Genomic DNA, 23,798 nt, shown 5'->3' with positions numbered 1-23,798 from the left:
GGGGCCTGGGCCTGAGTAACCCCTCTTCCGGGTGAGTCACTGGTGAGCCTGGTGGGAGGAAGGGGCGGCCTGAGGCATAGCCCTTGGGGAGGTCGGAGGGTCTGACTGATGGAGGGATCTCTGGAGCTGGGGGTGGAATTAAAGTAGGAAGTGGATTTTGAAATCCACTCTGAGGTGGGGGGTCTAGGGCTCCAGGGGCCGGGGGACTGGGGCTGGGGGCGCTCCTCGGGTCGCAGGGAGGGGCTGCCGGGCAGCAGGGGAGGAGACTTGCCAGCCCGCGGCGCCGAAATCTCCCGCGCTCCGGAGCTGGTCCCTCCTCCCCAGCCGGGCCTCACGCCCCTCACCGCCGCCAGGCCCGCCAGCCGGCTCCTCCCGCTTTCCCCGCGACGCAAGCCGCGGCCACAGGAGCCACCACGTCCCCGCCCCGCCACCGCCCGCGCCAAACCGGGCGGTCGGTCGCGCCCCGCCAGTGACGGCACTGCAGGGTGCGTGGCCAATCGGCTCGGCCCGCGAGCAGACGGTCTCGGCCCCGCCCCTCGCACCCAGGGCCAATGGGGCACCGGCGCTGGCGGCCCCGGTGGGGTGAGGGGTCGCGAGGCCCCGCCCTGTCCTCCCCTTTCCCCTTTGCCCCGCCCTTTCCCGCCCGGCCCCCCAGCCCCGTGTAGCTGCTGGTGCCGGTCCTCGCGTTGGGCCCGCCCCCGCCCCTCCCGCCGGGCCGCCAGCGCGCCTCACGGCTCCTGTCTCCCCTCCCTCCTTCTCTCTCTCACGCCTAGCGCAATGGCGGCCGGCGCGGCGGAGCAGCAACAGTTCTACCTACTCCTGGGAAACCTGCTCAGCCCCGACAATGTGGTCCGGAAACAGGCAGAGGTAACCGAGCTCGCCCCCTCCGGCCCCCGACTCCGCGCCCCGGCCGGCGCGCCGATCCTTCCCGCGACGCCGCCCGCTGGGCCTTGGCCGCTCAGCCGCGGCGGCGCAGGCCGGGCCGGGCGGGCGGCGGCCGCGCAGCCCACGTGTGAGTCGGCCGTCGGCTCCCAGCGGTGCCCCCCGGGCCCTTCCGGCCCTTGCAGCCGCGGCGCCAGTTGCCTCCCCGTCGCCGCTCGCGCACACGTGCGGCCGCTGCTGACAAGCTGCCCCCGCCCAGATGGGGAAGCCGGGCGGCGGGGTGGGGTGTGGGGTGGGCCCCGGGGCTCCCCTCGCCCCTTTCCCGCTTTATCCCTCTGGGCGCCTCCCCCGGCCTTCCAGCTGCGGTCCCACCCTGCCCACCGCTGTGGTCCCCCAGACCCTGGCTGCTCCCTGACCCGTCACCCCTGCTTCTCTCCTGCCCCTCACTCTTAACACACCGTCTGCCCCTCGCTTCCCCATCCCTTCCTATTGAAATGTGCCTTGCCTTCTCGCCTTCTTTCCACCTGTTTACATTTAGTCCTCTTTCTCGTTCTGGTTCCTAACATCAGAAGCCGGATTTCCCTCCCCCCTCCGCCCCCAGTTTTGTGAAGTTGCCGTTAGGATTTCTTTCTAAGCAGCTTGCACCGTTAGTTTGCCCATCCTTCGGATACATTTTGTTTGATCTCTAGAGATTTGTGGTCTCATAAATGGGATGTTCTGGGACTTCCGTTGTCTAACTGGGCCAATGCCATATATTTAAGCCTTTAATTTCACTAAATCTAGCCTGAATCTCTCTCTCTTTTTTTTTTTTTAACAACCTCTGGCTCCTGACCTCCAAAATGTGGAGCTGTAGATAAAGTTTCAAGAGACAGTATTTCAAATGTCTCTGCAAGTTCATTTACCAGTGTAGCTGTAAGGCACACTTGGTTCTGTAGAAGACTGTTGTTATACTAAGCCCTGAGATACGATTTGAGACACTTCAAGGGAAGGGCAGAAATTTTCCAGTTCCTGTAAAGTGCGTTATCAGACCCTATCCTCAAAGTTGATTATATATGGAGTTCTTTGCAACCATGTGATTGAAGATTTTTTATAAGAGTCAGTGAAGGATGTTCAGCCAGATACTCTTACGGATCAAAAATTTATTTGGTACATAGGTAATGAAATTGGGGGACAATTCCTCTTCTAGATTCACGAGCTTTTATAGTTATTTTTAAAATCACAACATCATTCTTACTTTAAATAGATGGAGGGTCTGCTGCTTATGCTTAGTGGTTTTATGATCCGTGAAGTAAATACACTGGAAGTTCAGTTCTGAATGAAAAGCGCTTTAAACAACTATTAACTTTATCCTAATGACTTTCAATTCATTTCTTATACACATTCAGGGTAAAAGTTCAAACTGCAAATAGTTTGGGTTTCTTTTTGGCTGCGCAGCGCGGCTTGTGGGATCTTAGTTCCCCAGCCAGGGATTGAACCCCGGCCATGGCAGTGAAAGTGCTGAGTCCTAACCACTGGACTGCCGGGGAGTTCCCTGCAAATAGTTTTTTTATGCCATTCCCCAAAGGTAACCACTTTTAAGCGTCTTGTGAATCTTCCTTGCAGATATCCTTATAGGCGTGTATGTATACGTTGATTTTTTTTTACATGAATGGGCTTATAGTACGCATCCTGTTGTGCAGACTTGGAATTTTCACTCAGTATATTTCAATTGCCACATAAGAGGGTTTTTTTTTAAAGCAGCAATGGATGCTCAACCAACCACCTATGAATGGATGTTGAGGTTTCCATTGTCCTCGTAAAAATAATTCTGTACATTGGAGTACATGTATATTATCTTTCCAGACTTTAACAGGTTTATTTGTAGAATATTTAAAAGTTGTATTTGTCCTTACCTTAGAAGTGATGCGCATTTTTAGTTGCATCAGCTTGCACTGCTATCAGAGGGATGTGATGAGCCTATAAAATATTTGTACTTAGAAGTGATGTGTATTTATTAGTTGCATCAGTTTTCACTGCTATCAGAGGGATGTGATGAGCCTATAAAAACATTTTAATGCTTTCTGCTAACTCTAGAGGTAATTTTTCACCAAAATAAGTTCTTAATCCCAACCCATGATAGAAATTTCCATGTGTTACAAAGCAGAACAGCATTGTAATTAGTAAGCTAGTTTAATTCTCCCTCTTCCCTCCAGTTGCTTAAGTCTCTATTGTCAAGCCTAGTGGGGAATCTCTCTTCTATTGAACTAAATACCAATGTCTGGTTTAGCTTGAATTCGGTTGGTGCCTGTTGTAAATCTTTTATCACTCCCATCAATTTGGGGATGGTTAGCAGCATTCAGCACATTTTCTCATAAAGAACAATTGAAAATAAGTACTGTTAGTCTTTTTATTCTGAGTGAAAACGTTCAGTTACTATATTTTTACTTTCATTGTATATCCTGGGACTGTATTAATATGTAAACTAAGTACTATAATATAGAATTTTCTTAATTTGACAGAAAAAAAGGTAAATGTTTGAGGGGAAGCTCCCTAGCACCATGTAATATAGTACTAATCTGGCCTGTAAATAGAGCTTCTCAGGAAAGCAAAATGTTTGAAAAAGAAATGGCCGCACATAACAATACCTTAATACCACATTTTTCCCTTTTGCCGTACGAAATGAGCCCTTTATAAGTGATCAAACTAAATAAAATTGAGTATTACAGTCTGATATAGCAAATACAGAATTGTTTTTTGAAGTAAAGAATTGGCAAGGGCTCAGTAAATATCTTTGTAATTTACTCGGTCAAAATAAAAATACTTAGTTGACACATAAATACCAAACTGTTGACTAAGGTGACTTGTTTTATATTCAAATATGAAGTCAGGTACAGTAAAAGACTTATTGTTATATATTGTTGAAATCATTGAATGGCTTCAAAACTTGAAAAAGTTATAAAACTTTTTCCATTGTATAAACCATTTGGTAGGCTTTATATTTTATTTCTATTAAATCTTAAAGGATTTTTCTCTTTAACTTTACAAAAAAAAATGAGGCGCCCCTGGTGGCTCAGTGGTTGAGAGTCCGCCTGCCGATGCAGGGGACACGGGTTCGTGCCCAGGTCCGGGAAGATCCCACATGCCGCAGAGCGGCTGGGCCCGTGAACCAGGGCCGCTGAGCCTGCGTGTCCGTCCGGAGCCTGTGCTCCTCCACGGGAGGGGCCGCAACGGTGAGAGGCCCACGTACCACAAAAAAAGAAAAAAAAATTTTTTTCTGGTATTTGAAGAAATGATTTAAATGCCCGTAAGTCTTAAAAATTTAATAATTAACATGAATACGTTGATAATTGACAGGTATTCCAGAGTTGAATGTCCGTGGCATTCATGACTAGACATTTTTATATGACATAAACTTGAGTAATCACTAATCATGTGCATGGATTTTATATTCCCAGTTTTTTCCATTGACTTGTTCCTCATTGATTGTAGTACAGCACTTCATTAATGAGATTTGAATTGAAAGAGGTCAATGTATTGAAAATTTTACCTGATTTTTGAGGAACCAGGGTGTTTCCTAGGTAAAAGTTGTTTGTCCCATCTTTACATTTCCATATACATGGAGGCTTGCCATAAATATTTATGGAATGAGTGAGATGAGTGCATTTTGGCATTTTTCCTTTCTGGGGCTGGGGGGTGAACTCTGCTTTCCATTGTGGGATTGTGTATGGTGGTATCAAACGGAATGAACTTTTATTTGCAATAACACTGGTAGCATTCATTGAACCTGCCTGGGCTAGAGCTAGGAATATTCTTAGAAAAATTCTTTGCATTTGCTGTACTCTAGTGTGCCAGGTGCTGGAAATACCATGAGGAAGAGATACCATCTCTGTCTTTGTGGAACTCAGTCTATTTAGGCTAAGAGAAAGTTGTTCTTTTGACTTAATGGCTGTGTTCTTTTTGCCAGACTTTATCCTTGACTAGTGTCGTGGTGTAAATGTAATACTAGATCTGGATTGCCATGCTGGGACATATCAAATGGGGAGAACCCTCTCAGGAGTCAGATGTCATACTAAACTCTCCTTCCATTGACTTTTAATTTGTTGCGGAATAGAGTTTACTATTTGACTTACTCTTTATAACAAGTTTTCTGAGACTGGTATCTTAGTGAAGAGTTTTTTATCCCCAAAACTTGATTTAGACCACTGGAAATTTAAGTGTTAAACATATATAGCATCTACAGGGCATTAGGGGCTAAGCTAGTACAAGGAATAAAAAGACATTTTTATTATACTGTAAGAGACTTTGTTTAAATGAAAAAAAACTGCTGGTTTTTGAGTTGCTTTGATAAAGATTAAGTGAAAAATCTCAAGGTACAACCATTTTTGCAATCATCTTGTAGGTATCTTTACATAAATTATTATTTCTGGATAAGTAAATTCAGACCATCTTCTCAGCTGTGAAAACTTTTTGTCACAGTTTTCAGCATTATGTTCCTGGGTGCTTATGTACTAGAGGGGAACTTGAGGTCATCAGAAGATTTTGAATTGTCCTTTCCCCAAAATGTGTTCTTCCTCAGATTCAGATATGTTTGAGAAGTTTGAAAACTGTATAGAGCTGCCTAAATAGAACTGGTTGTTTAGTGGAGTCAGGCCCCAGAGGTGAAACCCAGAGAGAGCATTCAGTGTCAGGGAGATTTGGGGTACAGCTGGCCTCGGAAGAACAGAATTCTTTCTACTATTTATTGTCTGTGACCTTGAGCAAGTCATTTAACTTCTGAGCCTTTATTTTCTTATCTGTCAGTATCCCAGGGATACCACGGAGCACTAGGTAAATGGGAGATAGGGATTCTGAGAAGCACAGTTGTCCTTTCCTTGTCCTCATCACCTCTGTCTAGAGGGAAACTAGGTAGATTATAGAGGATGGTAGCAGAGCAGACAAGCTCTTTGAATTTAGACGGCTGAGAAATTAACATGTTATCTACATTATTAACCTTCAAGTCGATAGATGAGAATAGAATATTTACTAAGAGGCTTCTTGGAAAACAATTCCAAATGTACTTAAAATAATGATTACTTTTCCACCTTAAAAGACTGAGGTTAGAAATTGTATGCATGCACATGAATCTACACTTGAGTTTTCTTTTGTAGACATCATATACTTCGGGCTTATTTTTGGATCCGCTCTATCTACCTTTTAATTGGCGTCAATTTTTTTTTTACTGTTAAACAATTTGCTCTCATTTTACGTTATTATTGGAGAAGGAAAGAAGTGTCCTGAGTCACAAAACCTAGATGTCTAGATTTATTGAAATGATATTAAGTTTCCTGGCCAACTTTCTCCTGACCATATTCATTTGTTTACGTATATAATATGGTTTCGGTATAATCTTTGCTTGAAAGAAAATGTAGCATAAAGAAGTTGAATATTTGCCCTTTCTCTGACTTGCTTTATCTGAGGGTATTTCTCTGGTGGTTGTTAAGTAGTAACTTGAACCAATTCTACATCATTTGGTCTAAAAAATGTTGACAAGATAAGCAGTTTCCATGATGTAAGAGGATATTGAGTGAGCACTTCACAGCATGGTAGCTCAACGCTGGTCAAGTTTTGGTTCTCTTAGGCCTTGAGTTCTGTTAATCACAGAAGAGCCTAAGGTAAGAAAATGTGCACATACATTAGAAAAATCTAGTTAAGAGACAAAGGTGGAAAGGAACTTGGTAAGTAACTTCTTCAGCATCCTCTTTCCTGACTTGTCTAAAGTATGTTCTTTTCACAGGAGAAAACTTTCACACCATACCTAGGTTGTTTGACTCCCCATGCATGGATCTTTCCTGCTCTTCCTTTCAGTTCTCTTAATGGTGTACTCAGGACATTTTCTAACATGATATTCTAACCTTTACTGTTTTTCTTTTTCATGTAGGAAACCTATGAGAATATCCCAGGCCAGTCGAAGATCACATTCCTTTTACAAGCCATCAGAAATACAACAGCTGCTGAGGAGGTACTACTTTAATTCTTTGAATGTTACTTTCTTACAAACAGTCGTCAGAGTGGGTAATGAGAACTGTTGTTTACTGCATAGATATTACCAGAACTCTGAACTTAATTCTTTGCTAAAAGCTACTTTGGAGTTACAATTTTTTTGAAATACTCTGTATTAAAAATGAGAATTTCTTTTTTTCCATATAAGATGATTACATAAAAATTATTAAATGTAAGTTATTTTTTTGGTAGCTATAAAAATTTTTCTTCCTTGGAACAATTCATTCTAGAGGAGGAAATTGAATTCATTCAGTGTTTTAATGTATTGCCAAATGAAAAAATACTTTTTGTCTTTAAAACTTTTATGCATATAGCTATTTCTGGGTGGTGAAGAAAACGTGCTACAGATGTGTAAGGACAAAGACACACTTTGTTACAATCCTTTAAAAATCATGGTTTTCAGCAAATTACTATACTAAATTCAAATATATAGTTTGTTACTGCTTCTCTGCATTTAGCTGCTTTTTCTCAAAAGTAATATCCTTGTATATAGTTAATGTTAATTGAAAATCCTCTCTTATGGAAAAGGCATCAAAATACCCAAGTGTAGAAAACTTACTCCACCTACGAAACATTGCATTAGAATTTGTAAAGTGAGACTTCATTGCTAACAGTCACACTATATGTAAAATGCTTATATTAACACATGATGGAAATGAAGTCACACTAAATCCTATATAATGTTATACCTGCCTTCTTTTAGTCAGTTTAAACTGGCAATTTAGTGTTTTCTGATAACACTTAGAAAACACTATAATAAAGTGCCCTAGTTTTTTTTAAAACAGGTGACAAAAGGCACTTCTTCACCTTTGTAACATACTGTTTTTCTTTAATTCAAAATAAACGTCAAATACGAGGATAAACATAGAAGTAACTTAAATCTCTAAAATAGTTGGCTATTTTAATTCTTGAAGATTGATGCAGGTTAGCTGCAAAACAAGTTTTAAAGCCAAGAATAATGTGAAAATTATTGAATTTTATTTCTAAAAGCCTATTTTGAACCCTATTTAGATCCTGCCTTGACTTAGGAATTAGATGATTATGAACTAGCCTCAGCATCTTCATGATTCAGTGTATGTGTGAGAAGAATTGCACCAATTTTAACCACTGTTTAACCTCTCTGAATCCTTTGTAGAGCATAAATTAAAATTTTTAAGAAGTTTGCTATCAGCCAGAAGTGATTCAAATAAGATTTCTCAGTGAGAAGTAAATGGAGGGAAAAAAATGGCAAATTTTATTTGTATGGTTTAATTCTTTTTGTTGTTGTTGGTCATAGTCTCAAAGTAATTATAGTGATAATGAGTACCTGCAGTCCAGAAAAAAAGAACATGAAAAATCGGGTTTAATATTTTCAATGGTTTATTGACTTTTTATGATAAAATTTTAGAATGGCATTTGTCTCAGCTTTTCTTTTGATACTCTGAATGAATATTACTCAGAAAGTGCCAAATTTAAATACATTTTACAAATCTGAAAATGGGATAAGAATATACACATTGAGATTAGGGCTTTTTAGATATGGGGAACTTGTGATGTTTGTTTGCATGAATGAAGTATAAAGATAAATGGATTTTTTAAATTAATTTATTTTTGGCTGCGTTGGGTCTTTGTTGCTGTGCACGGGCTTTCTCTAGTTGTGGCGAGCGGGAGCTACTCTTCGTTGTGGTCCGTGGGCTTATTGCAGTGGCTTCTCTTGTTGTGGAGCACAGGCTCTAGGTACACGGACTTCAGTAGTTGTGGCTCACAGGCTCTAGAGCACAGGCTCAGTGGTTGTGGCGCATGGGCTTAGTTGCTCCACGGCATGTGGGATCTTCCTGGACCAGGGCTCGAACACGTGTCCCCTGCATTGGCAGGAGGATTCTTAACCACTGCGCCACCAGGGAAGTCCCAGATAAATGGATTTGATAGCGCTTTATCTAAGAGGCTAATGAAAGGGCGATGATACAGTAAGATTGGCCAGGCTGGGAGCATAAGATTAAGTAGGAAAGGTACTTTATTCACTAGAATGAGAGCCAGATGGGGAAGTAAGAAAAGAGCATTTTATAGGGTTTGCGATTTATATTAAGATTTGTTTTTCTCCAAAGAATATATTTAAAATAAGAATTAAAGACAGGTTTGTCATTGCTAAGATATGTGTTCCTATTCAAGATCTAATATGTTCAAGGCTTTTCCTCAGCTCTAAACAAATAGCTTTTGTGTGGCATTTTCTGTACAGTAGACTGATGTGATTAGGAAGATTTTTATGTATTTTACCTATTATTTGTTTTAAAACTCTTAACAAAATACTTTTGAAATGAATTGTAAAACTAGAATAGTAAAGTACATCAATGGCAGAGTGAATGTAGCTTGTTGGAAATTTTTTCTCCAGTAAGACACCAAGTTATTAACAATGTTACCTATTTATAGGCTAGACAAATGGCTGCCGTTCTCCTAAGACGTCTTTTGTCCTCTGCATTTGATGAAGTCTATCCAACTCTTCCCACTGATGTTCAGACTGCCATCAAGAGTGAACTACTAATGATTATTCAAATGGAAACACAGTCTAGCATGAGGAAAAAAATTTGTGATATTGCTGCAGAGCTGGCCAGGAATTTGATAGGTATGTGTGCAAATACGTTTATCATTATGTTATTGAACAAAATGAGTACATATATCTTTTTTTTTTTTTTTTTTTTTTTGCGGTATGTGGGCCTCTCACTGTTGTGGCCTCCCCCGTTGCGGAGCACAGGCTCCGGACGCACAGGCCCAGCGACCATGGCCCACGGGCCCAGCTGCTCCGCGGCATGTGGGAACCTCCTGGACCGGGGCACGAACCCATGTCCCCTGCATCGGCAGGCGGACTCTCAACCACTGAGCCACCAGGGAAGCCCTATTTTTTTTTTAAGTGGAATCTTGGAGGAAGACTCACAAGTACTTGAGTATCATTTATTCTGTTCGAAATGAGAGTGATTATGGATTCTGCATTTAAAGCCAAAAATTACAGATGTTTGTGAAATGCAGATGTAATTAATACTTACCTATTGATCTTCAAAACTATTTCTCTGTGTGGAGAAATAATTTTCTAGTTTTATTTTCTAGTTTTATTTTCCCCTTAATCTGTAGTTTTGAAAGCATAGTTTAACTTATAAACCTGCCAGTAGAAATAGAATTCAGTGGACTCCAGGCGGGTTTTTTTTTTTTCTTTTTTTTTTTTTTGCGGTATGCGGGCCTCTCACTGTTGTGGCCTCTCCCGTTGTGGAGTACAGGCTCTGGACGCGCAGGCTTAGCGGCCATGGCTCACGGGCCCAGCCGCTCCGCGGCATGTGGGATCTTCCCGGACCGGGGCATGAACCCGTGTCCCCTGCATCGGCAGGCGGACTCTCAACCACTGCGCCACCAGGGAAGCCCTCCAGGTGGTTTTTTGCTGTTAAAGTTGTGTTTATGAATTAAGCACATATGCTTATTATACTACTATAGTTCATTATTAAATACCCAGAAATATTTTTAGAGGATAAGGTAAATGAAAACACCTAAAAATGCATTTTATCTGCAGCCAGAACTCTTTTTGGTCTCACTAAAAACATTAATGATATAATTGGATATGCTGTGTTATTTTTTTTCACAGATTCATACATGTGATTTTAAACTTGGTTCATTTAGGTGGCATTTTTAAAGGTTGAAAAGAATACCTCACTGAGATAAGGCTAACTGGGAGAATTTTGCTAGTTGTGCTTAGTAAATTATGACACAATTTTTTAATCTCCACTACTAGTAATGCAGATGTTCAATTCAACTTACTGATACAACAAATTCTTAAAAACTAATAGGAAACATTAAATTTTTATATTTTAAGTAAGTTCTAAACCCACAGAAACTTGAATTTTTTTAACTAGGGAAGTTCTATTTTCAAGTTTTTTAAGTGTGCAGATAGGAATTTTTATAGATTACATCATTTCTAACTCAAAATCACTTAATAATGGAAGCATTTCCAGAATGTTTCAAAGTGCTCTCTCCATAAATTTTTTTGTCAGCACACTACCCACTTCAGAGAAGTTCAGCAAATGGGGGGGAAATTTTTTTTTTTTTTTAATGCATAACTCATCTGTATTTTCTATAACTCTTAAGTTCTTTGTGACAGTAAAACCAGTGAGTCTCTTAACTTGTACAGTAGAATTTTGTGGTGGTTCATTTTTGTCACAAAGTATCACAAAAATCTATATTTTAAAATCTTGTTAAAACACAAACACATTGATAACATCCTATAGTACTTAAAACTGCACAGTGTGAGCACAGCTCTGGGATTCCCATTCCCATTCTCCAGTTTGCAAGTAATAAATATTTTGGTTTTAAGACTTGTTACCAAATATTGGCTTTGCCTGCTTTTTAAACTCTTTAATAACAAATAGTACGTATGAAAGATTCAACCAGTCCAGTAGTCAAAAGTGTGCTTCCTTTTCTCCAGATCCCACTCCTGAGAAATAACCACTGCTGATGGTCTGTGCTTATGTAACCCAGATGCACACAATTGCTTTTACTAGCTTATGATGCCAGTTTATGGTGGAAGGACTTGATTTTATTGGAATTTTTGTAAAAACAGAACGGGTGACATTTTCTACAGCCACATATTTTGAATGAGCCTTACGAAATGAAAGGATTCACTCTTGATATTTTGAAGTTTTGATTTACACAGGTTATGCCTGGATTTCTTTCCTTTTAGATGAGGATGGCAACAACCAATGGCCTGAAGGTCTGAAGTTCCTTTTTGATTCAGTCAGCTCTCAAAATGTGGGACTGCGGGAAGCTGCCCTTCATATTTTCTGGTATACACATTGATCTAATTTGGGGGGGAAATTTAATGTTATGAGTGCCCAAAGCACATTTCAATTGATTATTTTAGTCTAGCTTAACTTTTTAGCCTTAAATAATGCCTTTAGATAAGCTTTGTATTTGTGTTGGAAGCAAAATTGAAAAGAACAAAGCTTTTCGTTTTCCATTATCATCCTTTTTTGTATACGGGGATTCTCTGCAATTTTATTTCTTTCCTTTGTCTTTTATGATTCTGAAAAAATTTCTGGGACAGTTTCTTCCTTAGGAGATTGACACAGTACCAGCTGTAGCTTTTAGAAAGCCACTTTAATAATGGCATCTGGAAGCAGAGAAAGAATGCTGGTGAATCCCCACTGTCTTCTGGGTCTTCTGTGACCAAGCTTTAGAGAAACATAATATTTTAATAACCTCATTTATAAGTAAATGATCTAAGTTTAGAATTAAATGATTAACTGCATTTTTAAAAGTTTGGCCTACTGTACAGTTCTACTGCATTTAAAATATACAGTTGAATTTATAACTTATCAAGACCATATACATTTTTTTTGAGATCTACCTTAAGACTAGATATTACACCATTTTCTATTTTAGTTGTCAAGTGTATCTTTATATCAGTAGTCCAAATTGGAGAATTAAGTAAAAGTATTCAGTTTAATTATTTACCACCTTTAAAGTAGAGCAGAACTTGGACTGCCTGGATCACCAAGGCTGGGAGTTGATTGTGAGCATGGTCATTACAGTTACCACCTGAACCCCTGTGCTTGCTCTTGTCCCATCCTGCACTTCAGGTCAGCTTCCCCCTGAGACAGTGATAAGGATAAAGCAGAGAGCTGGGATGGGTGTGCACCTGGGTCGCCTCTACTCCCAGTCTGATTCCACTGTGTTTGTTTTCTGTTCACCTGACCCCAAAATAGGATTGCTTGGAAAATGGGTAGATGAAGTCCAGCCTTAAGGATTAATGTCAACCTTTAAGTCAGTTAGACACGTAATTAGATGTATAATGTAGTTTTTTTTTTTAATAAATTTATTTTATTTTTGGCTGCGTTTGGTCTTCATTGCTGTGCCCGAACTTTCTCTAGTTGTGGCGAGCGGGGGCTACTCTTTGTTGCGGTGTGCGGGCTTCTCATTGCAGTGGCTTCTCTTGTTGCAGAGCACAGGCTCTAGGCAAGTGGGCTTCAGTAGTTGTGGCTCGCAGGCTCTAGAGCACAGGCTCAGTAGTTGTGGCGCACAGGCTTAGTTGCTCCGCGGCATGTGGGATCTTACCGGACCAGGGCTCGAACCCATGTCCCCTGCACTGGCAGGTGGATTCTTAACCACTGCGCCACCAGGGAAGCCCCTATAATGTGGTTTTTAAAGCATGCCTTGGATCATTTTTTCAGGAACTTTCCTGGAATTTTTGGAAATCAACAGCAGCACTATTTAGACGTCATCAAACGGATGTTAGTTCAGTGTATGCAAGATCAGGAACATCCATCGGTAAATAATTTCAATTCCGTTAATATTAACACCTAATTTAATATAGCACCTAACTTGTGAAAGAAATCTATGTGTTTGGAGATCGTCTTTGCTTTTATACTTTAAAATATAACTACTAGTTTTACTGATAAAGAAAATTTTCATCTTGAGTAAGAAAACTTGAACTTGCATCTATTAAGAATTTCTCGTGTTTGGCATTTTTACTCTCTTCATTTTAGATCAGGACATTATCTGCTAGAGCTACCGCTGCATTTATACTTGCAAACGAACATAATGTTGCCCTGTTCAAACATTTTGCAGACTTGTTACCCGGATTCTTACAGGTAAGAAAACAGTTTAGAATAGGTGATAATTATATCCTTAGTGGTTTTCTGTTGCTTACATTCTCATCAGAGTTCTGTAATGCATTCATTTATTCAATAAATATTTGTTGCCTACTATGTGCCAGCTGGGGATACAGCAATGAACAAAACATGCAAATCTCTGTCCCCGTTGAGTTAGTATCTTTTGTCTTTGACAGACCTTTGGTCTCTTAGTTTCAGATTTTTTCTATAAGGCAAATGATACGAGCAATTTATGTTTATTATTGAATATGTAATCACATAGGTTATTTCCATTAGAACAACCAAATAACCTATGAAATGTAATGCCCATTTTTACATAAGGAGAAACTAAGGAGGAGAGGGTAAGAAACTTGCCCAAGGTCACAGTGTTGGTAAGTGGTGAAATCATGCACAATTGAAACCCCAATTGGACTGCAGTCCTTACTGTTAAATACAGGGCTTGTAACAGTTTGTCTTATAAAGTAAGTAGTTTATGGTTAGTTGACATTATTGGATTCCATTATTTTAAGGACATCTGCCTCAATCAGAAAGTGAAGTAAGCTTGGGTGAGTTAGAGTAGTTATGCTCAACCTAGTCAGCCCTCAAACCCCCTTTATAACAAGTATTTTATAACTTTCCATAGTCCTTCTTAAAATGAAATGCATAGTAGCAATTCATGTACACATACAAGTTTTTAAAATATCAATGTATGGCCTTAAGTGGATACAAAGAAGAAATAGAAAGTAATGTCTAATAAAATGGCATACTTTTCCACATATAAATGCTAGGGCCTGACCACAACAAAGACACAGTAGACTGGGTGATTTCTAAGTGATCTATACAAATGCAGTAGCTAAAAATGTGGACTGATACAGAGGTATCATCGGCAGTTCGAACACCATGATTTCTGTTACTGTTGGTGATTTGAACTGGTGATTTCCAGAAATGGTGAAGTTCTGGACAAAACAAAATATGTATTCCTTCTCAATTTATACAGTATTTACATTTTGCGGGGGGTGGGGACATCATGGTACATTAAAACCAGGCAAAAAATAATTTGTGAGTTAGGTTCTAGGTTCAGATCATTATAAATGAGATTTTCATTTATGTAAGTGTCTGGCATAATCATGCAAGATGCATGATAAGAAAGTCAGATGAGTTCTTCGTAAGCATTTGTGTCACAGATGTAGGACATATAGTACCCCTGGCCTTTGTATTTCCTCAATCTGTGACAACCAAGAAGCACCTCCTGAGAGGAATAGTGCCCCTGCTGAGGACCAGGTTAGAGAGGATTTAGGGGAGCTAAAACTAAAGGTTCATATGTGATAGAGTTATTACCAGAACTTAGTAGAAACTTTTTTCCCTGTGCTATTAAGCTGAAAAGATAGTTTAGGTCAATGACAAAACATTAACTGATGAAACATTCTATTGTTTTAGTAGTTGATTATCTACAAATCTTTTTTTAAAAATTTTATTTATTTATCTTTGGCTGCGTTGGGTCTTCGTTGCTGCATGCGGGCTTTCTCTAGTTGCAGCGAGCAGGGGCTACTCTTCGTTGTGGTGCGCGGGCTTCTCATTGTGGTGGCTTCTCTTGTTGCAGAGCACGGGCTCTAGGCACACAGGCTCAGTAGTTGTGGCTCACGGGCTTAGTTACTTGGCGGCATGTGGGATCATCCCAGACCAGGACTCGAACCCACGTCCCTTGCATTGGCAGGTGGATTCTTAACCACTGCGCCACCAGGGAAGTCCCTTATCTACAAGTCTTGAGTTACACATTATTTAAGTCTAATTTCAGATTTTTCTTCCTCTGAATTTAGAATAAGGTAAAATGTTAGAACTTTTAGGAGTTGTGACTCTGAAATAGGCAAAGGTAGATACAAAATGCATACTTAAATTCCACAGTGACCAAACTTGACATCAAAGAGAAATAAATCGGGTGATATTGGACACTTTAAATGTATCATAGGATCTAGTATTTACTATATGTGTGGGTATTGGAAGGACAGAGAAAAAGGGATTCCTTCTGGTTATGAAAAAATTCTTTGCCAGTCTTAAGTGTTGTTGTGGTTATTATAGTTGCACTGGTTTTAATTTTTACTTAGGTTTCAATCTTTATGTGTTTATAGTTAACATTAGGCAAAAGGAAAATATATATGTGGTTGTAGGTAGAATATCTGCATAATGTTGATTGCTAAGTTATTACTCAGTGAAAAAGAATACTAGTACTTCTTTGTTGTCTGCCTCTTGATGTTCTGGCCAATGAGGCATCATAAAGTGACTCTTGAACACAGACCTTATTTATTTCACCTTTTCTAGGCTGTAAATGACTCATGCTACCAGAATGATGATTCGGTCCTAAAATCCCTTGTTGAGATTGCAGACACTGTTCCAAAGTATTTACGTCCTCATTTGGAAGCAACTTTACAGCTAAGTCTGAAGGTAAATTAAATACTTAGGTAAATGTTCCGTTTCTTATTTTCCGTGAATAAACTACTAAATATATACAAGTATGTCTTTTTTTGTAGTTGTGTGGAGACACCAGCCTCAATAATATGCAACGCCAGCTTGCCCTTGAAGTAATTGTGACCCTCTCTGAGACTGCAGCTGCTATGTTAAGAAAACATACCAATATTGTTGCACAGACTAGTAAGTCAAAAGTCTTTAAGTAGTTGGTGTTACGGTGGCAAAATTGTTGGATAAGTTTGCTGAGAGTTGTGCGAGTCCACAGATTCTATTGGTAGAAGGAATGTCCTTTCAAACTCAGGTGATTCTGGGGAAATGCACTTGTACTTCTTAACTGCATGGACCCAACATGATGGCCATGCTACAGCACCCTGAAACCTCAGAACAGCAGGCATGACTTATAATACCTGGAAGTAGATCGAAAGATATACAGGACCTCTATGGGGAAAATTGGATGACGCATTGAAAGACTAATAGCAGAAGCAAATATTAGTACTCCTCAAATTAACCTAAAAATTCAATATAATTTTAGCCAGAATCACAATAGAATTGGTCATGATAAGATTGATTCTAAACTTTGTGTGGAAGAACATAGGGCCTGGAGTAGCCAAGACAATTTTGATGAATAAAGTACAGATCTTGCCTGTCAGCTATGACGATTTAGAGTTTGTTGATGGTGCAGGTAATAGATGAGTTGGATAGAACGAAAGGGTCCAGGAGCAGATCCACTCCCATGGAGACAGAATGGACTTAAAAAGGTAATTCATCAAAGGTCGTTGGCACAACTGGTTATTTCTATGGGAAAAACATATCCCAACTTCAAATATTGTATGAAACCCAATTTTCGGTTGATTAAACGTGAAATAATAGATACATTTTATAAGTAAAGCTTTTAATAGTAGAAAGTGATTTTTTTTTTAAGACTGAGTCAGAAACCATAGATGCAAACATTACTAAATTTGTACTAAATTTGACCATCCAAATACATCATGAGTGAAATTAAAAGATAAGCCACAGACTGAGAGAAAGTAGTTCATTGCACACACATCAACAAAGTTTTGGTGTCCAGAAAATAGAAGCTGGGAACTTACTGGATTCCATTATTTTAAGGACATCTGCCCCCAATCAGAAAGTGAAGTAAGCTTGGGTGAGTTAGAGTAGTTATGCTCAACCTAGTCAGCCCTCAAACCCCCTTTTATAACAAGTATTTTATAACTTTCCATAGTCTTTCTTAAAATGAAATGCATAGTAACAGTTCGCAATAGAGGAATCTGAAATAGCTATTAAACACTGCTCAGTCTCCATAAATACAGATGTAATTAACTATCAAATACCAACTGTCAGAAAGTTTGACAATATCAAGTGTCGATGAAGGGTGTGGAGCAGAGAGAACTCACAGGAGCGCTTCACACCTTGCACAATATACAGACAGGCCTCCTTTGACCTTCCCATAGGAATCAAGTCTATGCCGCCACTATGGAGAGCAGTTCAGTGGGTTTTAGTAATATTAAAGATACTTGTAACAATTTCATGCCCTGAACTCACACTTGTCAAGGAGATATGTATAAGAATCTCATCAAAGCAAATTTTGTAATAGGAAAAAAATTAGGAACAACTGAAATGTCCACCAACAGGATAGTGTGTTTATATAATGAAATGCTATGAAGTAATGCAAATGGAATCCATGTGTGCTGAGAAAAAAGCAAATTGCCAAAGGATATATATAGTGATACCATTTATTATATAAAAGTAAAATCTTGGAATAGTACTATATGTTATACATAGAGGAAACGATATAGTTCAAGTGTAAAAACAGTTTGGTAATGAGAAACATTGATTTTATTATGGTGCTTGCTTCTGGTGAGGGAGGAAGAGGACGTAACAGGATTTGGAATATCTGACTTTTATCCTTAATGTTACTTCTTAAAAAGAACAAGATCTAAAGCCAGTGTGATAAAAAAGGTAAAAATGTAACAAACCAGATTTGGGGAGAACAGGCAAATAATTTTTTTGTTTTACTCTTAGAAGCAAAGCAAATCCTTTGTTTTTTACTTCTTAAAGTTGTTAGTACATGGTGATATTGACAAAATTAAAGAGACAGTCTTCGGGTATGAAATAATTATTTTCTTTAGTTCCTCAGATGTTAGCCATGATGGTGGACCTTGAAGAGGATGAGGACTGGGCAAATGCGGACGAACTAGAAGATGATGATTTTGACAGGTAGTCACACAGACTAGAAACCGTGAAGGTTCCTTGACCGGATAGAGCAAGGTCGGGTGGCAGTGAGGGCTTAGGGTTACAAGGCCTATCTCTTCCCCACACTGTATTCCGTAAATCCGAAGTTAAACTTTTAAGTTTGGAATATCGGACGTTTAGGCTTTCTCCGTTGTGTGTTTCTCTGTACCAAATTTTGTAAATACTTATCTTTAATAAAGTAGCTATCTTTATTACCCTGTTTTACTCTAAATTTTCTTCAAGAATTTTTTAATAGTATCTTCTAAAATATATATAAAGAAGCTTTATTGTGATAAATGCCTTTATATGCATAGGCGTTAACTTAGAATAGTGTTTTCCCCAAATAATGCAATTTATGTTTAGGATAGAGAGGAGGCAATGATGGTGAGATTCATACACTGGGTGACAGTAACACTCAAATTACTATTTTACTTGTTTTAACTTAGTAGGTACCCATGAATACAGATTCCTGTGGAAAAGTCGATCAGAATTTATATTCACTGTGAAGTAGTGATAATGGCTCCTTACATATATGAAACATAGCACGTCGGAGCAGCTATTTTAATTTGATTCTTTCAGTGGTCCTAAAGGGTATAGTATCATATTATAGATGCAGAAATGGAGAGGGAGGATTCAGTGATTTGTCCAGGGTTGTCTAGCCACTCAGTAGACTGGGCTTAATACCACTTCCCTCACTCTTCCCAGTGAATCATACATACTGCCTTACCTCCTTTTCTTAAAAAGAACTGAAATAATTTCCCCAGAAGACTGGTAGTTGGTGTAAGCTACTATAACAGATATTAGATAGAATTAGACATTCGATTTACAGACTATATGGTGTCTTTTTGAAACTTAATCCTATTATTAAAAATGACTGACTTTTGGCCTAAATACTCTTTAGAAGTATGAAAATAATGCTTGACTGGAAATCATCAAATAGGGCTGAAGAGAAGACTGGGCTCCAATCAGGTTTTCTTGCCCTGGTTCAGTTACTGTTATGTGCTGCTACCTGGCTTAATTTGCCCTGTAAAAGGCACTTAACATTTATATGGTGCTATTTTTTTTCTGGACTGGGTGAATAAGATTTTATCTGTGAGTAAATAAGGCGTAAATATATTTTCAAGGTCAGTTTAAGTCTAAGAACCTGTTCTGAAGGTCATAGTTTCATCATTCTGGTCTTGCCTTCACACAGAACAGTTAAAGATTATGCACATGACAAACTCACTGCTTATCTTGCAGTTCTAAAACAGAATTAATGTGCGAAGGCTTTTATGCCCAAATTTTTCTTCAGTTTTCAGGGGAAAAAACTAGAATTTACTTTCACCAATGCATAGTTTTTTGCAATGCAAATTGCACCCCTTAAAGATGAATAAGCTCACAGTGAGGAAAAAATCACATACAGGCTCAGTACCTTTTTCAGTTTTCTATGTTCTCCCCACTGATAAGTTTGAAGAATATATTTCCAGGAAATGATATACACAAGGCTCTCCTAAACACTCTGCTTACCCCTGAATCTTGAAAGTGTCAGAAGCTAAGTTATAACCAGTGAGTGGTGTGTGGGGGGAGAGTAGGAAAAGGCTTGAAAGGTCAGATTCAGACATAAGACTTTTTTTTTTTTTTTTTGCGGTATGCGGGCCTCTCACTGCTGTGGCCTCTCCCGTTGCGGAGCACAGGCTCCGGACGCGCTGGCTCAGCGGCCATGGCTCACGGGCCCAGCCGCTCCGCGGCATGTGCGATCTTCCCAGACCGGGGCTCGACCCCGTGTCCCCTGCATCGGCAGGCGGACTCTCAACCACTGCGCCACCAGGGAAGCCCCAGACATAAGACTTTTAAACCACAATGAGGCATGATAAAAATTTTATCCCCCCTCTTTTTTAAACTCTAGGGTTTTTTAACCCACAGCTTCACTACATGTATTGAAGACCACTTGAATTAATTCTTCTTCAGTCTCAGTTTAATAACATGTTTAGAAATATGTCCGTGCAGCGTCCTGTTCTTGTGTATTTTGCTCATGTCACGATTGTATCATTTCGTTCGTGTGTAGCAATGCGGTTGCTGGTGAGAGTGCTTTAGACCGAATGGCTTGTGGACTTGGCGGAAAGCTCGTCCTGCCGATGATCAAGGAACATATTATGCAGATGCTTCAGAATCGTAAGCTGTTATCTCTTTCAAATGCTAGAATAGTGGAGTGTGGCTTTCCAAATCGTAAACTCTAACAAATGCTTAGACTGTGTCTAAAAGTCAGTCTTTGCCTTTTTATATTCTATGTTTAACCTAATTCTCATATTGATAAAATCCTATTCAGTCATCTTTAGAACCACTCAGTCTTACAGTAAAGAATATTTTTTCCTCAATACTGCAAATATTATTCAATTCTCCTTCCCCAGAATGGGCTACAGTATATGGGAAAAAATTAAAAATTCTAAGGAAAATTGACAGATTTACTCCCTAGCCAGAAATATCTAAATTTGAATTTAAATAAAACACCATTATTTGGATGTTTATGAAGTATGCATGTATTTGATTCACAGTCTTCCTTCATCTAATATCTTTTATTTTTTAAAAAAATACCTACTTCTAGAGGAGAAGCTACTTCTGTATTTCTCCTTTTATATTCCTAGCAAATATTTGGTCATTTGTTAGCCTTGTACGTGTAATTTGTATCAGTAACAAAAGTTGTTGTTTTTGTCCTTTTAATTACAAAGTTAATGTGCTTGATGTTTTTTAAAAATTCAGATACAACTGAAAGTCCCTTAACTTAGATTCGGGGTGGCCACTGTTAACAGTCCTCTGAGACTTGAGTCTCTGACCTCATTTATGCACATGTACAGTTGTGTTTAACATGAATGTAGCATACAGATCCCATGCTTCCGCTCCCCAGTGTATCATATCACCACACGATGGCTTCCCTTTCATTTAACAGCCACGTAGCATTCCACAATTCCCCATTAAACTGTAATAGTTCTGTTGATAACAAATAATGCTACTGCATACACTCTTCTACAGAAATCCTGGCTTACATGTATGAACATGTGTATCTGTAGCATGTATTACAAGAGACAGACTTGAGGGTCAAACCATTGATTTGGGATCTTAAAGTAGTGAAATGGAATCACAGAATACCAGCTTCACATGAAAGTGAATTTTTGAGAACTCCAGCCCTTAGCCTTTACCTAGGTCCTTCTTATCCTGTAAGATTCTTATTTATCCTAAGAAGGCATGGTCCAAAACCGTTATCCTTTTTTTTGTTGTTGTTGTTGTTGTTTTGCTGTACGCGGGCCTCTCACTGTTGTGGCCTCTCCCATTGCGGAGCACAGGCTCCGGACACGCAGGCTCAGCGGCCATGGCTCATGGGCCTAGCCTCTCCGTGGCATGTGGGATCTTCCCAGACCGGGGCACGAACCCGTGTCCCCTGCATCAGCAGGCGGACTCTCAACCATTGCGCCACCAGGGAAGCCCCCGTTATCCCTTTTTAATGATGTGATTTTACATCTGGGTCTTGAATAATAGTTTTTCCTTTTTTTACTCCCTAAATTTTGAGGGTTTTTTCCCCAAACGGATAGGGACAGTCAACATCACAGGTTGCTCAACCTATTAAAGCTACTAGACAGAATCTAGCTTTTCCGTTTTTAAGATGAAGAAAGTAAAGCCCAGAGACATGAAAGGTTACACACGGTCACCCAGCTATCAGTGTTTCACCGCTGCTTAATGCCATTCTTCAAATATGTTGTGGAACTGCTTGTGATTTGTAGTTAAAGAATTTAAGTTCCTGCTACAGCATAACTAGCTGGCTGCAGAAGCCTTCCCATGTATGGCAATGAACTCTCAATAAAGATTTGTTACTGTTAAATGTATGGCTTTGAGCACGTCTGGACCTTTGTTTCCTTCCTTGTCTGTTAAAAAATTAAAAAAAATAAGAAAGTGATGCTTGCCCTACACCCACGTTTGGAGTTAGGATCCAAAGGTGTATTTAATACTTCATGTGAAAAGGGCTTTAAAACGATGCATATTTTCCAGTAACTTACTATATACCCCACTTTATTTTAAAAACGTTTTATTGTTTTTTCTTTAAATAGTAAACACCAATTTTTTTTATTTTTTATTTATTTTATTTATTTATTTTTGGCTTTATTTTATTTATATTTGGGTCTTCGTTGCTGCACGCAGGCTTTCTCTAGTTGTGGTGAGAGGGGGCTACTCGTCGTTGCGGTATGTGGGCTTCTTATTGCGGTGGCTTCTCTTGTTGCAGAGCACACAGGCTCTAGGTGCGCGGGCTCAGTATTGTGGCTCACGGGCTCCAGAGCGCAGGCTCAGTAGTTATGGCGCATGGGCTTAGTTGCTCCATGACATGTGGAATCTTCCCGGACCAGGCCTTGAACCCGTGTCCCCTGCATTGGCAGTCAGATTCTTTTTTTTTTTCTTTTTAATATCTTTATTAGAGTATAATTGCTTTACAGTGGTGTGTCAGTTTCTGCTTTATAACAAAGTGAATCAGTTATACATATACGTATGTCCCCATATCTCTTCCCTCTCGCATCTCCCTCCCTCCTACCCTCCCTATCCCACGCCTCTGGTCACAAAGCACCGAGCTGATCTCCCTGTGCTATGCGGCTGCTTCCCACTAGCTAGCTATTTTATGTTTGGTAGTGTATATATGTCCATGCCACTCTCTCACTTTGTCCCAGCTTACCCTTCCCCCTCCCCGTATCCTCAAGTCCATTCTCTAGTAGGTCTGCATCTTTATTCCCGTCTTGCCCCTAGGTTCTTCTGACCATTTTCTTTTTTTTTTTAGATTCCATATATATGTGTTAGCATACGGTATTTGTTTTTCTCTTTCTGACTTACTTCACTCTCTATGACCATCTCTAGGTCCATCCACCTCACTACAAGTAACTCAGTTTCGTTCCTTTTTATGGCTGAGTAATATTCCATTGAATATATGTGCCACATCTTTATCCACTCATCTGTTGATGGACACTTAGGTTGCTTCCATGTCCTGGCTATTGTAAATAGAGCTGCAGTGAACATTTTGGTACATGACTGTTTTTGAATTATGGTTTTCTCAGGGTATATGCCCAGTAGTGGGATTGCTGGGTCATATGGTAGTTCTATTTTTAGTTTTTTAAGGAACCTCCATACTGTTCTCCATAGTGGCTGTATCAATTGACATTCCCACCAATAGTGCAAGAGGGTTCCCTTTGCTCCACACCCTCTCCAGCATTTATTGTTTGTAGGTTTTTTGATAATGGCCATTCTGACCGGTGTGAGATGATATCTCATTGTAGTTTTGATTTGCATTTCTCTAATGATTAATGATGTTGAGCATTCTTTCATGTGTTTGTTGGCAATCTGTATGTCTTCTTTGGAGAAATGTCTATTTAGGTCTTCTGCCCATTTTTTGATTGAGTTGTTTGTTATTTTGATATTGAGCTGCATGTGTTGCTTGTATGTTTTGGAGATTAATCCTTTATCAGTTGCTTCATTTGCAAATATTTTCTCCCATTCTGAGGGTTGTTTTTTCGTCTTGTTTATGGTTTCCTTCGCTGTGCAAAAGCTTTGAAGTTTCATTAGGTCCTATTTGTTTATTTTTGTTTT

At 39.5% G+C, this 23,798-nt stretch overlaps 1 protein-coding gene across 2 annotated transcripts in view; it reads left to right on the top strand.

Annotated features, from left to right (window-relative positions):
• The first annotated feature begins 718 nt into the window (after positions 1-718).
• IPO5 (importin 5) overlaps positions 719-23,798 on the top strand; it is a 40,607-nt gene continuing 17,527 nt past the window's right edge. The window contains exons 1-10 of one of the 2 annotated variants that reach the window (XM_027115953.1): positions 719-867; positions 6,779-6,859; positions 9,307-9,499; positions 11,597-11,699; positions 13,086-13,182; positions 13,401-13,505; positions 15,822-15,944; positions 16,031-16,151; positions 18,101-18,188; positions 20,248-20,354. In XM_027115953.1, the coding sequence (XP_026971754.1) occupies positions 778-867; positions 6,779-6,859; positions 9,307-9,499; positions 11,597-11,699; positions 13,086-13,182; positions 13,401-13,505; positions 15,822-15,944; positions 16,031-16,151; positions 18,101-18,188; positions 20,248-20,354 (1,108 nt within the window). In that variant the 5' untranslated portion in view covers positions 719-777. Of the gene's footprint in view, positions 868-6,778; positions 6,860-9,306; positions 9,500-11,569; positions 11,700-13,085; positions 13,183-13,400; positions 13,506-15,821; positions 15,945-16,030; positions 16,152-18,100; positions 18,189-20,247; positions 20,355-23,798 lie in introns of both variants that reach the window. The other variant, XM_027115954.1, reaches the window with a different exon arrangement.

The sequence above is a fragment of the Aethalodelphis obliquidens genome, unplaced genomic scaffold, assembly GCF_003676395.1.
Source record: "Aethalodelphis obliquidens isolate GAN/ISIS:26980383/991018 unplaced genomic scaffold, ASM367639v1 scaffold15, whole genome shotgun sequence".
Classification (NCBI taxonomy): Eukaryota; Metazoa; Chordata; class Mammalia; order Artiodactyla; family Delphinidae; genus Aethalodelphis; species Aethalodelphis obliquidens.
Note: the sequence above shows the minus strand (reverse complement) of the source record. Positions and strands in the feature narration are given on the sequence as shown.